We start from the raw sequence: 13339 nt of genomic DNA on the forward strand, positions 1-13339 counted from the left end.
GGCCACTCATTACAGCCAGACTTAATCCGCGGTGATGGGGTCCTGACCTCTCGAAGGCGATGTTGCGCGTGTCCAGTTGAGTGGTGACAACAGGAGCAGACAGTCTGGCCGCGACCTGCTCGTCACTGGGCAGAGCGGCCCCGAGGAGCCCCAGAGCGCCCCCTGTCCCACAGCAGGCGCCATTACCGCCTTGCCTCACAGGGACAGAGCCCAAGGACGAAACGCACAGAGTCTCACAAAACACCAGCTGTCTGTCATGGTCCACCTCCATCACCTCTGCACTCGAGTCTGAGGGACAATAGAGAGAGAAGGTCAGTACACAAACTTGACTTCAGTTAAGAAAGTCCTAAAGTATGACTACACAATTCACTTAAATGTAACAAAAAGGAAAAAAAAAATCCCTAGTTGAACAATTGTGCTGAAGTTTATAATTCTTTTTATAATTTTATCTAATTAGAAAAGGGCAGCAGATACATTTTTTACACATTCAGTAAAGATGGTAATTAGAATATAAATATTTAGACATCAGACAGTTCACAATACACCTGACCTAGCAACCTTAAACTTAATGATGCTTGTTGATTTGTCTGTCTTTTTCTAAAAATATTTGGACAGAACAGTAAACTATACCACTTGTGAGCTTTAAGCCATGTTAGAATATTGTGACCTCCTCAAAAACATACCTGGAGTTGTGTTTTGTTTCATTCACACATGTTTGAGTAACCTTTTAACCTTTTATTACTAGTCTGTCTATATCCACAAAGCTCAAAATGCTCTGTCCCACTTTGTGATGTCATGAAGCGGTAGTTTTCAAGTTAACAGCTGCCATTTGACTTAATTTCAGAGATTGGGAATTCCAGTGTTGTTTTCTGTTTGAAAGAACAACTCAGCCTAAATGTGCAGGGTTTGTGTGTCAAACGTGTGAATAAAACAAAACACAACTCCAGGTATGTTTGTGATAAGGAAACAACATTATAACATAGATCAGAAAATAGCTTAAGATGTGACTTTTCTGCATGACATTTTTGCCTAACTTGATTAAAAAGATAAACTTTGACAATTATGGCACGTCAGCATTAAGATTGCAGGTCAGTTTATGGAGTGTCATTGGTATCTTGTTATATATTTTTTAATAATAATGAATAATGTACATTGATCTTAAATGCAACTAACTCTAAAAAAAAAATAAGTAAAATTAATTCAAAATTGTAAAATCAAATCTAAACCAATTCTTCTTAACCATCCTAGACCCCCCTGACAGGAGTTTTCTGTGACCTAGAGCAGAGAGCAGAGAGGAGGGGTATTGTGCTGTAAAGTGGAGAAAGGAGGTGGGATAAAAATACACAGAGGTGGGTGAACAGGGAGCAGCTGACAGACTGTGACACGAGTGCAGAGGAGGCAAAGCCAATCAACCAAAACAGAAAAGACCACCGCCGTAATAGAAAGAAAATGGAAAATCAAATATCTACAATAAAGCCTCCTTAAATAACAAATTATTCTTTTTATAGATGCCACGCACACTTTGATCACAAGTCTGCAAGTTAAGTTAGTGTTGATTAACCTTGAGCTTTAGTTTTCTTTTCAAATCACATGAATGCAAAGGGTAAATTTCCAAAGCAATGGGCTATTTTAGTGAGCATGTTTGTGTGATGTGTTGGCTCATGTACAAATTCAATATTTTCTAACAAAAAGGTTTTATTAATTTCCCCTAACAAATTTCTTATATTGAGTTACTTCAGTGATCAAGTATTTTTTCTCCGTATTTTCCCCTGTGGAAGAATAAATACCATAATATAATATAATAAATTGGTCTGGTATGACAAAAAATAAAAAGATTCTGTTTTCCCTTTTTGACAATGTTTTACTTTCGTTTTATTAAGTCTGCTAAAACAAATAAAATATCTTTCAATATTCACTTTTTAAACATAAACAATGGACTTGATTTAAAAATGATCAAATTTCTTCTCCAAAATCTAAAATCTGCTCCAAACCACATGCTTTTACAAGAATATAAATGAATATAATTAGAAATGAGCAGCTCTAAAATAAAGTAATCTTATCGTATTTTATTACATTGTTAAAAAATGAACACCCATTTTACAAGTTTCAAGTATTTGGTTGATCACTGAACAAATTTTGAATTGTCTGTATACAACATAAAATGAGGGTGAAGAGTGAGGAGAGACATTCAGTAAATTGTCCCATGCACAATTCGCACAGTGTCTTTTTTCTTTCCTGTCTCTCACACAGTGGGGTTAAGGTGGTATTCTGTTAAGGTGGTCTTCTTTCTGACCTTGTCCTCTGAAGATGAAGCTGCGGTTGCCTCGTTGCCAGGTCATCTGCTCGAAGCCCGTCAGGGTGGTGTCCACTCGCAGGCTCTGCCCGCTCTTCCACACCCTGTATGTATCGCTGGGGCAGATCCGAGACACCAGGGGCACTAAGGGCACAACAGGGTACATCAGTACTGCTAATGTAATAGAAGAAGAAGTAGTAGTAGTTGTTGTTGTTGTTGTAGTTGTAAAGGTGGTGGTGGTAGTGGTAAAAGTAGTAATAGGTAGTAGTGCTAGTAGTAAAAGTAGAAGTAGTAGTTGTTGCAGTAGTAAAAGTAGCTGTAGTAGTTGTAGTAGTGGTAATAGTAGTAGTAATGGTAGTAGTAATAGTGGTAGTAGTAGTTGTAGTAGTAGTAGTAGTAGTAGTAGTAGTAGTGGTAGTAGTAGTTGAGGTTGTAGTAGTAATAGTAGTGGTAGTGGTAGTAGTAGTAGTAGTTGTTGTAGTTGTTGTAGTAGTAGTAGTAGTGGTAGTAGTTGTAGTTGTAGTAGTAGTGGTATTAGTAATACTAGTAGTAGTACTAGTAGGGGTTGCAGTTGTATTAAAAGTAGTAATAGCATCAGCAACAGTAGTAGCAGTAGTGGTAGTAGTAGTAGTTGTTGTAGGAGTAGTAAAAGTAGTATAATTGCAGTGGCAGCAGTAGTAGTATTTGTGGTAGTAGTTGTAGTAGTAAAAGTAGTAGTGGTATTAGTAATACTAGTAGTAGTACTATTGGAGGTTGCAGTAGTAGTAAAAGTAGTCATAGCAGCAGCAATAGTAGTAGTGGTAGTAGTTGTAGTTGTAAAAGTAGTAGTAGTACCAGTATTAGTAATAATAGTAGTTGTACTAGTAGGGGTTGCAGTAGTAGTAGCAGGAGCAATATTATTATTATTATTATTAGTAGTAGTAGTGGTAGTAGTAGTAGTAGTAGTAGTAGTAGTAGTAGTAGAAGTAGGAAACAACATTATAACAGAGATTAGAAAACAGAGTGATATGAGCACTTTAAATGATTGTAAAACCATGATAACAATGACATGACATGTACTTAATTGGAACTCTGTCTGTTTGTCTATTCATTGAAAATGCAGAATATTTGGTGCCTATAAGTCCTCACTGAAAATGGTTTGAGATCTGCTTACGGCTCCACTCCTACACACTCGTATAATTTACTATCACTAAATGGCTTTATGAAATTTCACATCAGCGATATTATTTTGTTAGTGCCCCATAGGACTTAATGTGTCAGCAGAAATCTACACAATTAGCCCACTTTAAACATGGGCTCTTGATGGCTTCCGGTGGACAAACTCTTTAACATTGAAAGCCAAAGAGGACAGAGGAGGAAGTGCAGATCACCAGTGTCCACGAACAACAGGAAGACCCACAATCCCCCGGGGCAGATCATAACGATATTAGCTCCTTTCCACGGCACTGCTCCACTCACATGGGACACATAATATTGACCAGTCTGGCCTTACAATGGCAAAACAGCGGCTATCTGACTTTTTAATCTGATTTGGGGAAAACTGCTAAAGCACATGTACACTGCAAAACAACAAAAGCATATTCGTTTAAAGGTGCACTGTGTAACTTTTCTAGTGGAGGGTCCAGCACTTGCTTGTTTCCGTGTATGTTATTGTTTCACGGCATTAAACATATGCATTGCCACGGAGACAAGCAGGTGGCATTTATTTGTGAAGACATCATGTATTATTGATGGTATTATTAAGACCCCCTGGAGGAAGAGATTATTAATGGGACCTTCCTGGCTAAATAAAACAAAAACAAATTAATCATTAGTTGCTGAAATACTTTCTGAGATATGCACATTGTTTTTGCCTGCATATTTTGTTATTATTGGTTGTAAAAATGCTATATGCTGTGGGGATATCAACTATTGAACTTTTAAAGGGCCCATATTGTGTTATTTTCTGATCTATGTTATAATGTTCCTCATCACAAACATACCAGGAGTTTTGTTGTGTTTCATTCACACATGCCTGTGTATTTAGGTTATTAATTAGATTTAGATTTATTTATTGTCATTGTATGAAATACAACGAAACTTCGACAGAGCAGATCTGTAGCAGTAAAAGTGAACAAATGTAGACACATCCTCACATCCATACCAATAAAAAAACATTTAATAAATAAAATAAATAGATTATTGCACTGAGTCCCTTCAGGTCTTTTATCTGCGCCTGTGCCCCTGGAACACGTCCACTGCTCGTGGGTAGAAGCTGTTGTGCAGCCTGTTTGTGCGTGTGAGGGGAGTTTGAAGCCTTCCTCAGGGGAGAGTGTGGAAGAGGCAGTTCCCAGGGTGTGTGGAGTCCTGCAAAATCTTGGAGGCTCGTGTGTGGAGACGTGAAGAGTAGATGGTGTCCAGGTTCGGGAGTGAGGAGCCCACCACCTTTTCAGCTGTTCTCACCACTCACTGCAGGTCCCTCATTTCAGCAGCTGTGCAGGCTCTGTACCATGATGTACAGCAGTACGTCAGAACACTTTCGATGGTGCATCAGTAGAAGTTTGTAAGCAGCTTCTGGGAGAGCCCATTCTGGCAAAGTGTTCGTAGAAAAAACAGTCTCTGCTGGGCACGCTTTATAATGCTGATGGTGTTTAGGCTCCAGGTCAGATCCTCACTGATCTCCACTCTAATTAATGAATTAATTAAATCTTTTGAATGAATCACTGCATTTATATAGAGCCTTTCAAGATACCCAAAGCGCTTTACAGTTCATAATTCATTCACTCAACACTCAGTGGCTACTACTACTGTAGCCACAATTGCCTTTCATGAAGGGACGCCAACGTGTTAGTTCTTTTTTCAAACATAAAACACTTGCGATGTCATGTGATAATACAGGAAGTGCTCCACTGTGTTTTTAAACTCTATACACCTTCTCTAGAATAATTTGGATAATATCACTCCTGGCATTGACAATCTCTATTGACCTACATGTAAAAGGTAGCTGCTACCTTGAAACTACCATTTCATGACATCACAAGGTGGTACAGAGCGTTTTTTGCTTTGGAGATGTAGACACACTAATAATAAAGGATATTTGTGTTTTGTTTCATATAGGAATGAAACAAAACACAACATCAGATATGAATATATTAAGAGTCCTTTATTTCATGAAGGGACGCCAACGCGTTTCGACCAGCAAGATGGTCTTCGTCAGTGCAAAGTGACGACCATAATAAATAAAGGACTTTTAATATATTCAGTTGGAGTGCCTCGGGTTTGTACCTTACCACTTTTACATGTTGCAGTAAGGGTAATTTCTGTTTAGACTACTGTTTTAACCCTCGTAGGGCACCTGAACTGCTATTTTTTACTCTTTTATGACCCAGTGAAGCGCTCTACCTCTTTTTCTTCATCTGACAACTCCAGATATGTTTTTGATGAGGCTGTTACATTCTAATATGGCTTAAAGCTCACAACAATCGATTTAGTTTTAGGGTAATATAAGACCTTTAATGAACAGATTGCTTTCTTGCACTGATAATGTCTTTTCTCTGTGATTGTTTTAACATGTTCTTCATGTAATTGTCCCTCTTGACTGCAGGTGCAGAGCTCTGGAACAATCCTGTTCTACCTGATTGAAGTCCTTCCTTGAGGTCCTTCTAATCAGTGGTGGAAGCAGTTATAACTGAATTAACTTAATAATACTTTAAAATGACTAGATTTTAAATTAATGATTTAACAATGTACTTCAATTAGGATCATAATCTGTCAAGAGACCATCAGTAGACTGTAATCAAATCTAATCAAATTCTACCAAGTATGCTGTAAATGAATAAATTGTGAAAATATTTTTTTTGTTCATTTGTTAAAACATACTTGCAGTTGTATTTTTTGTTTCATTAACAAATGTTTGAGCAACCTTTTATTATTACTATTATTATTAGATTGGCAATTCCAGGTCTTAGATCATCCAAATGATTCTATTGAAGGTGTATTGAGCATTTTAATAGATCCATGGTATTGAGTTTCAAAACACAGTGGAGCACTTCCTCTATGACAGCACAAGGTGGAACAAAGTGCTTCCTGTTTGATGATGAACTCAGCAAATGTGCAGGGTTTGTGTGTTAAACATGTGTGAATGAAACAAAACACAGCTCCAGGTTTGTGATGAGGAAACAAAATTATAACATAGATTAGACAATATCAAAATATGAGCCCGTTAAACAAAACAATTAACTTGACATGGATGGCATTTCATACATTTTTTCTTCCCACTCTTTTTCAAGCGTAAATAAGAAAAAGTTAAGTTAAGTGTACCGATTACATGTATATTTACTTCATTAATCTGCTCTAAATAAATACTAATAAATGAAATGAAATAAAAAAATTATATACTACAAAATTAATGCTATGCGGACTTACCCCAGCTGGTGAACTCCCATTTCATCTCCACATAGAAGTCCTGGGCCTGCGTCAGAGACAGAGGGAGATGAATGGGTAAGAATATTGACGTTGATGAAGGAAATAGTTTATAGAGATACAGCAAGATAAATTGTTTGAAGGACGCAAAATGCCAGTGAATTAATGCATTGTTTGTGTGGCGAGGGACTGGCACATAAGAAGGTCTGTGTGGGCTGTAATAGATGAGACAGTTTATAAAGGAAGATGCAGTGTGGGAGCAGCATATGATAAACAACGTGGAATCTTTGGCACTTCTAAACCGTGAGGAGGCATTAGCTGTTGTTCAGTTTGCTTTGCAGTTTATGCATATGGCTCATTTAAAGTCTGCCACATGCTTGGTTTTGTTGTCTGTTGTTGTTTGACTAGAATTTTCCGCTGTATTACAACAATCCATCTTGTATTTATTCGATTAAAAACCTTTTTATTGCTATTTAGCTATTAATTCCTAAGCAGGGCTGCCTCTCCACAGAACAGACCTGTAACTTGGCCTGGTGGCTTATCAGATTGTCTCCATGGAGGTAGGTTTTGGCGTGCTCTCCCCCAGATAAGTTATGTAGTGCACTTTTAAATAAGGTACCATTTATTACCCTGAAATGTGTTTTGAAGCAATGAAAATAATGTAACATGGCAACTCTTGATTTGAGTTGAGTGTTATTAATTAACTGCAATTTTTCGGACAAATATTGCAATTTTAGATTTCCGATATGTGCTTAAAAAGTAAGTTTCTGTTCCGTGTGCACATTGTAAACAACTCCAAGAGCATTAACATTTGAGATAAGACACAAATATGAACTAAACGAATCCAAGAATTCATTTCATTTCGGTTCAATTTACATTTTTGTTTATAGATCTAAACTATAGTTACAAAAAGATCAAGAAAAAGACAAAAGACAGTTCGTTACTAAGGATATTCTAAAATCTAAATAAATGCAGCCTTTGTGAATTGATAACTGCGCCAAGTCAAACTTTGATTCCATTTTGATAAATTGTCCGGGCCAAAAATAGCAGATTGTCAGTTGGTCCCTGTGGTCCAGTGCACATATACATCATCTGTATCTGTCTCCATGTTTACGGTGAGCTCCCTGCATCAGCACTGCTCTGGAAACTACATGACTCACAGCTCCCAGAGAGGGGACTTTAACAACAGAGTTACACATTGTAAACACAGATATTAAGCGGCAGGTGCTTTGGTTTTTACATAATACTACTTCCAAAAGGCTATGGTAATGTATACGGCACTGGCAATTAAGCCTGTCACCATAACAAATTTGAAGTGCAATATATTGCTGAAGGAAATAGAGACGATAAACAATGTCACTCACACAAAAATTAAAGAGCAGATTTAAACCACAAAAACTCTTCTAAATGTGTTATTTTATTTGATCTTTATTTAACCAGTATAGACCAGAATCTCTTTTTCAGTGGAGTCCCAGACACACAGGGAACCCCACTGTACATGTTTTAAACCTACACACAGGGAGAACATGCAAACTCCACAAAGAAATGCCAGCACCGCACCATAATCAAATCCAGGACCTTCTTGCTATAAGGTGAAAGTGCTACCCACTTTGCCATTGTGCCACAAATGTCCAGTATGGTTAAAAAATCATGAGTATGGGAATGAGCTGAGTTATTAATTCAGCCTTCTATGACTTTTAAAAGACTTTTAAATCTTATCATATACCCAAACTATAACCACAAATTTCGAATTAGTACACATATATTGTGCATTCAAATAATGAACGATACGTCGATATAGTAACTATTGTACCAGGCCTATTGGCATACCACAATGATAGCCTTATACTGTATTTTATTATTTTAAAACTACCATTTGTTAATGTATTTTTTTTTTCCAGTAGATGGCAGATGTGAACCCTGCCCCCACTCCCACCTCTCCTCACCCACTCCCCTCCCCTCTCCCCTCACCTGGCTTTTGTTCAGGCTCACCTGTGCTCTCTGGTCTCCTTCTGTCAGACAAAAGCTGACACACATTTTTTTTATTTTTTTTTTATTAGTCATTACTCATTTACAGTTTACAGGAATAGAACTCAGGTGCACTTAAAAATGTTTAAAGAAAGTGAAGGTGATAAGGGATATCCAGCAGAAAAACAACTAATAAACATCATAATTTGAAGTTGTGACAAAATCCATAATCTTGCCAAATTATAAACCCTGTGCCTTATCTCAATGAAACATTACACTTGAATGACATAGAAACCAATTCTTGAAACATCTATTTTTCCATTATATAGTTCAAATGTGTGTATGTATATGTGTATGTATGTTTGTTTGTGTGAAGCCCCACCTGTCTGAGTCTCTCCAGCAGGATGGGGATGCCAGCCAGTCTCTTGGCAGTCCTCTGGTAGTCACGGTAACGCAGCACCAGACGCACCAAATCAGGGTCCCGCGTGCTCACCGCCTCCTGCAACACTGGACAGAGACGAGACGGGATCAAACATAAGAATATAATGAAAATACAGAGTTTGGAGACTTGTCTTGTTGGGTTTCCAAGGTTTTGTAAAATGTTTGTAGAGTTTGAAGGCATCGTATTTGGTTGGGTTTGCATAGCCTTGAAAAATGTTTGCGTTTTGGGCTATGAAAACCAAAAATGAACTTAAGGAATTTGGTTTTGCAATGGTGAGGTTAAAGGAGACTTACTGTGCTTTTGGGGGGTTTTAGTATTACATTATGAACATACATCATGATTTTACATTTCGTTTGTTAATTTGAGACTGCAATATTAGTTCAAAACAACTTAATAATAAAAACAGATCCATTCACTTCCTGTTCAAGATCTCCTATGCTATTTCAAAGTAGTAAGCTGTGGATTCATGTGCAGAGAAGTGGGCAGAGATAGGGGGTAGGTGAAGATGATTTTTTAAATTATTTTTTATTTTTATTTTTCTTGAAATGTAGCCTGATTCATCAGCCATCTGACCTCGCAGCATTAGCTTTCGTTTGCTTGGCGGGTACTTTTTTCATTTAACCAATCACTGCTATTTGGTTGTGACGTATGTAATGCGCAGCTAACGGAGCTAACTGGTATATTAAGCTTTTCCCAAATTCTGTAGGAAGAAGAACAATAACGTCTTTCACCAAACATTCTCTGTGTTCCAGCTTTAAATCCTCGATCTCAGGAATCGTTGCCAACACAGAATGTATGGCTCGTCGCTGATTGGCTGGTGCTTGAACTCGCACTTCCAGGGGTTTTGCAAACCATTTAGTGTATTCCGATTCCTGACCTAGTCGCTGGAGAGAAATGAAATTGAGTGGAGACATTAGGTGGCGCTAGCCTGGTTACCTCAAATGCACAACAAATGTAATATGATTAACTGAGATTCAGGAGTAGGACCACGCCTCAGTCGCTCTCTCCTCTCACCAGCGAACCACAACTCACCTTGACCACGCCTCTAATTTCCCAGAAGCCTTTATGTAGCAGCCTTTCGCATCATCCCAGTTTGTCTCAGCTAACTCAACCCCACCCTCCCATCCCCTATTTTGTCTTTCAGTCATAATACCCCTACAAGGGGGGGTCCTGTTCTGGCTGGGTCAATTGAAGATTGAGACAGAGCCCCCACCTAGAGTCTCAAACCAGCTATCTCTGCCCCGCTTCGTACATTATCAATAACTTCTTCGCACTATGTCCTTGTTTGTGTGGTCCTAGCTAGTGAAAAGAGAGTTACTCAAACATGCATGAATCACTTGTAATCCAACTCTAAGTAAGCTTATGATGAGAGGACATCCTTATAACAAAGTTAAAAAGTTGGTTTTAGATAATATGACCTCTTTAAAATCCACTTTCATTGACCCATCTTTCAATCACTTAAACATCTTGAGCGATGTTCTTGGCCAGAAATACACTGGAAGAGCAATGTTGTCCACGACTTATGTTTCATGTACCAGCTTCAAATCACAAGTCAGATCTCAAGTCAGATCATATTAAGCTCCATTTCCTATAGTTTGTCCTACTTTGTTTCCCCAAATCGCACACGTTTGTGCTTTATTGAGTAGGTCTCTGTACAGATCAGTCACTCAGGCCTCATTCAAAATGTATGAGAGCAGTGATTTAGGGCGGGCAGGGCAGGCGCTGAAACTGAAGTAGGACAAGGCAAAAGACACTGAGTGCACAGGCAGTCTCATTCATCTCAATGAGCTGTGATCGGGACAGGCCTGTTTGAATTACAGGTGCAAAGCAGCAAACGCTCGGATCAGACAATTTGTTAAAGCCAAAGTGAGCCATCAGTTTAACCGTGAATACTGATGTTAAATAATGCATATATTCAATCATTCACCTTCTGCTGCTTTTACTGTACGTACACGCTGTGGATAGAAGGAAACCTGAAGAGAGCCTGAAGACCTGCCAACCTCCAACCTCCTTACTGAGAGACAGGAGCAAGATACTGTATATATCTGTCTATGGGATTCAGAATGATAAAAAAAAAAAAAAATAGGATTATTGCAATAGCGATTAACAATTTAGAATAAAATATTATATCCATTATTTAAAAGTAGAATTTAGCGACATGCATATTTGAGGGTGCCTTTTTGACAGCCCATGGATACTGGCAAAGCCATGGATACTGGCACTGTGCAGAATTAATTCTTCAACATATGAAATAAAAAATAAAAACTGAAACTATAGTAAGTGCAGAGAAGTGGGCAGGAGATTCGGGGTAGGTGAAATGGAAATTTTTTGAGCACTCAATCTCAAATACAAGATAATACAGGAGATAATCTATGCAAAATATTAATTGTAATTATACGCATGATTTCACATTTACTGCTAAGCTCCCTTTGTTTACTTGGACTTACTTTACTTGTACAGTAACAATAGCTAAGGTCAGAGTAAAATTAGTCTGTAAATGCTACATGTATTGTATATTGTATTGTATATTGTTCATTATGTTGTTACCAAAACATCAGAATAACTAATTACTTTGGTGCTATTCTTAAAGATCCTATATATATTACGCACTTTTTTTGTGTGTTTAAAACCATGTTATAATGTTGTTAACTCTTCAAAAACATACCCAAAGCTACTTTTTATCTTTAGTTCAGTAGAATGGCAATTCCAGGGCTGAAATTATCCAAATGATTCTAGTAAAGATGTATGGAGTTTAAAAACACAGTGGAGAACTTCCTGTACCACCACATGACGTCACACGGTGGAACAGAGTGTTTACAGTTTAAGAGAGGAACTCAAAAGGAAACCACATTATAACATAGATCAGAAAATAGTGTAATTTGGGCCTTTTAATACACTGCTCTGTACAGTTTGCTCCCATATCCCTGCAGCGTTAAAGTCAGATGCCCTACCTGTCCACCCATTGCGGTTCTCTTTGTAGACATCTGCTCCGTGCTGCAGCAGGACGTGGGCACACTCCAGATGCCCCAGAGTCACAGCCAGATGCAGAGGAGTCCTGCCCCGAGGGTCCACCGCCTCCAGGTCTGTCTGTGAAGGGACACAGGGACAAATGAGGATTTCAGCTTGTAAAATGTGATATTGTCATTGCCAGATAGGGGAGGGGCCAAAGCCAGTTTACCCTATGTTGATAACATTGTATTTTGATATGAAATTCACAGCTGTTTAACCTGATGATTTGTATTAGTGACTAAGCCTAGGCCTGTCATGATCATTTCTACATCGACTTATTGTTCAGTATATGAAAGCTTACTGCTTATTGTGTGCACATGTTCTTTGTAAAAGTGGGCAGATTTGGGATGTTTTTGTTGTAATACAATAGGATTTGCGCTATAAAAGGTTATTGAATAAGTGACTTCTATGACTAATTATTGGTTCATTCTGTTATTTATTGTATGAATAATACTGAATGATACTGTCTTTTTAAAAAATGGTTTAAATACAAGGACTAGCTTGCTTTATTATTATTGTATCAGTGGCATAAAATAGTTTCAATGTTGTTGTTTATTGCAGTATTTCTCTGTAGCCATATATCGTACATCAAAATTTGTGACAGGCCTAACTAGACCCATTTACTTTTTGTGTTAGAAAAAAAGGTGACTTCCTCATTTTATTCCAAATAAAACAATTTAGTTTGGGACTGCTTCGTTTGAATATAATGTGAAGGTATGACTGACACACAGTAAATTTGGAAGTAAGAATCACAGACTTTCTTTCCGCACTGGCATATTGTAAAACTCAGATTACAGTTCTATTTTACGTTTTCATAATGCACACCTGAAATCTTAATCCATAAATAATGCATTTTAATAAAAGAATAGGTTTTTTGTGAGCTAGACCGACAAAAGTTGAGTTACCATACTAAATCAAAATTGGGACTAAACGCAGAATTATACCTGGAATAGACTAGGATTAAACCAGAACAGGACCAAACCAAGTACCAAGACTAAACCAGGACTAAACACACACGCACACTTAGGCAATTCGAGGCAACTGCAAAATATAAAAATTACAAAAATTACTATTGATTGCTGCTTCTTAAAAAATACCCCAATAAACCTGTTTCAGATTAAACAGGCCTTTCACTTCAAATGAGGCAACAGACACAGGTAGAACATGCAGAAAAAATTCAATAAAAATGTCACCTGTCTATCTATACTCCCATTTGAGCTGTTGAC

The 13339-nt window shown here is 37.8% G+C and overlaps 1 protein-coding gene across 1 annotated transcript in view; it reads right to left on the reverse strand.

Annotated features, from left to right (window-relative positions):
• ankrd13b (ankyrin repeat domain 13B) overlaps positions 1-13339 on the reverse strand; it is a 63713-nt gene that overhangs the window by 22111 nt on the left and 28263 nt on the right. Inside the window, exons 2-6 of the mRNA XM_020923973.2 lie at positions 12056-12191; positions 9045-9169; positions 6698-6743; positions 2294-2437; positions 48-288 (exon numbers count right to left, since the gene is read on the reverse strand). Of these exons, the coding sequence (XP_020779632.2) occupies positions 48-288; positions 2294-2437; positions 6698-6743; positions 9045-9169; positions 12056-12191 (692 nt within the window). The remainder of the gene's footprint in view (positions 1-47; positions 289-2293; positions 2438-6697; positions 6744-9044; positions 9170-12055; positions 12192-13339) is intronic.

Source organism: Boleophthalmus pectinirostris, unplaced genomic scaffold, assembly GCF_026225935.1.
Source record: "Boleophthalmus pectinirostris isolate CB_2022bp ecotype Guang Dong unplaced genomic scaffold, ASM2622593v1 HiC_scaffold_9, whole genome shotgun sequence".
Lineage (NCBI taxonomy): Eukaryota > Metazoa > Chordata > Actinopteri > Gobiiformes > Gobiidae > Boleophthalmus > Boleophthalmus pectinirostris.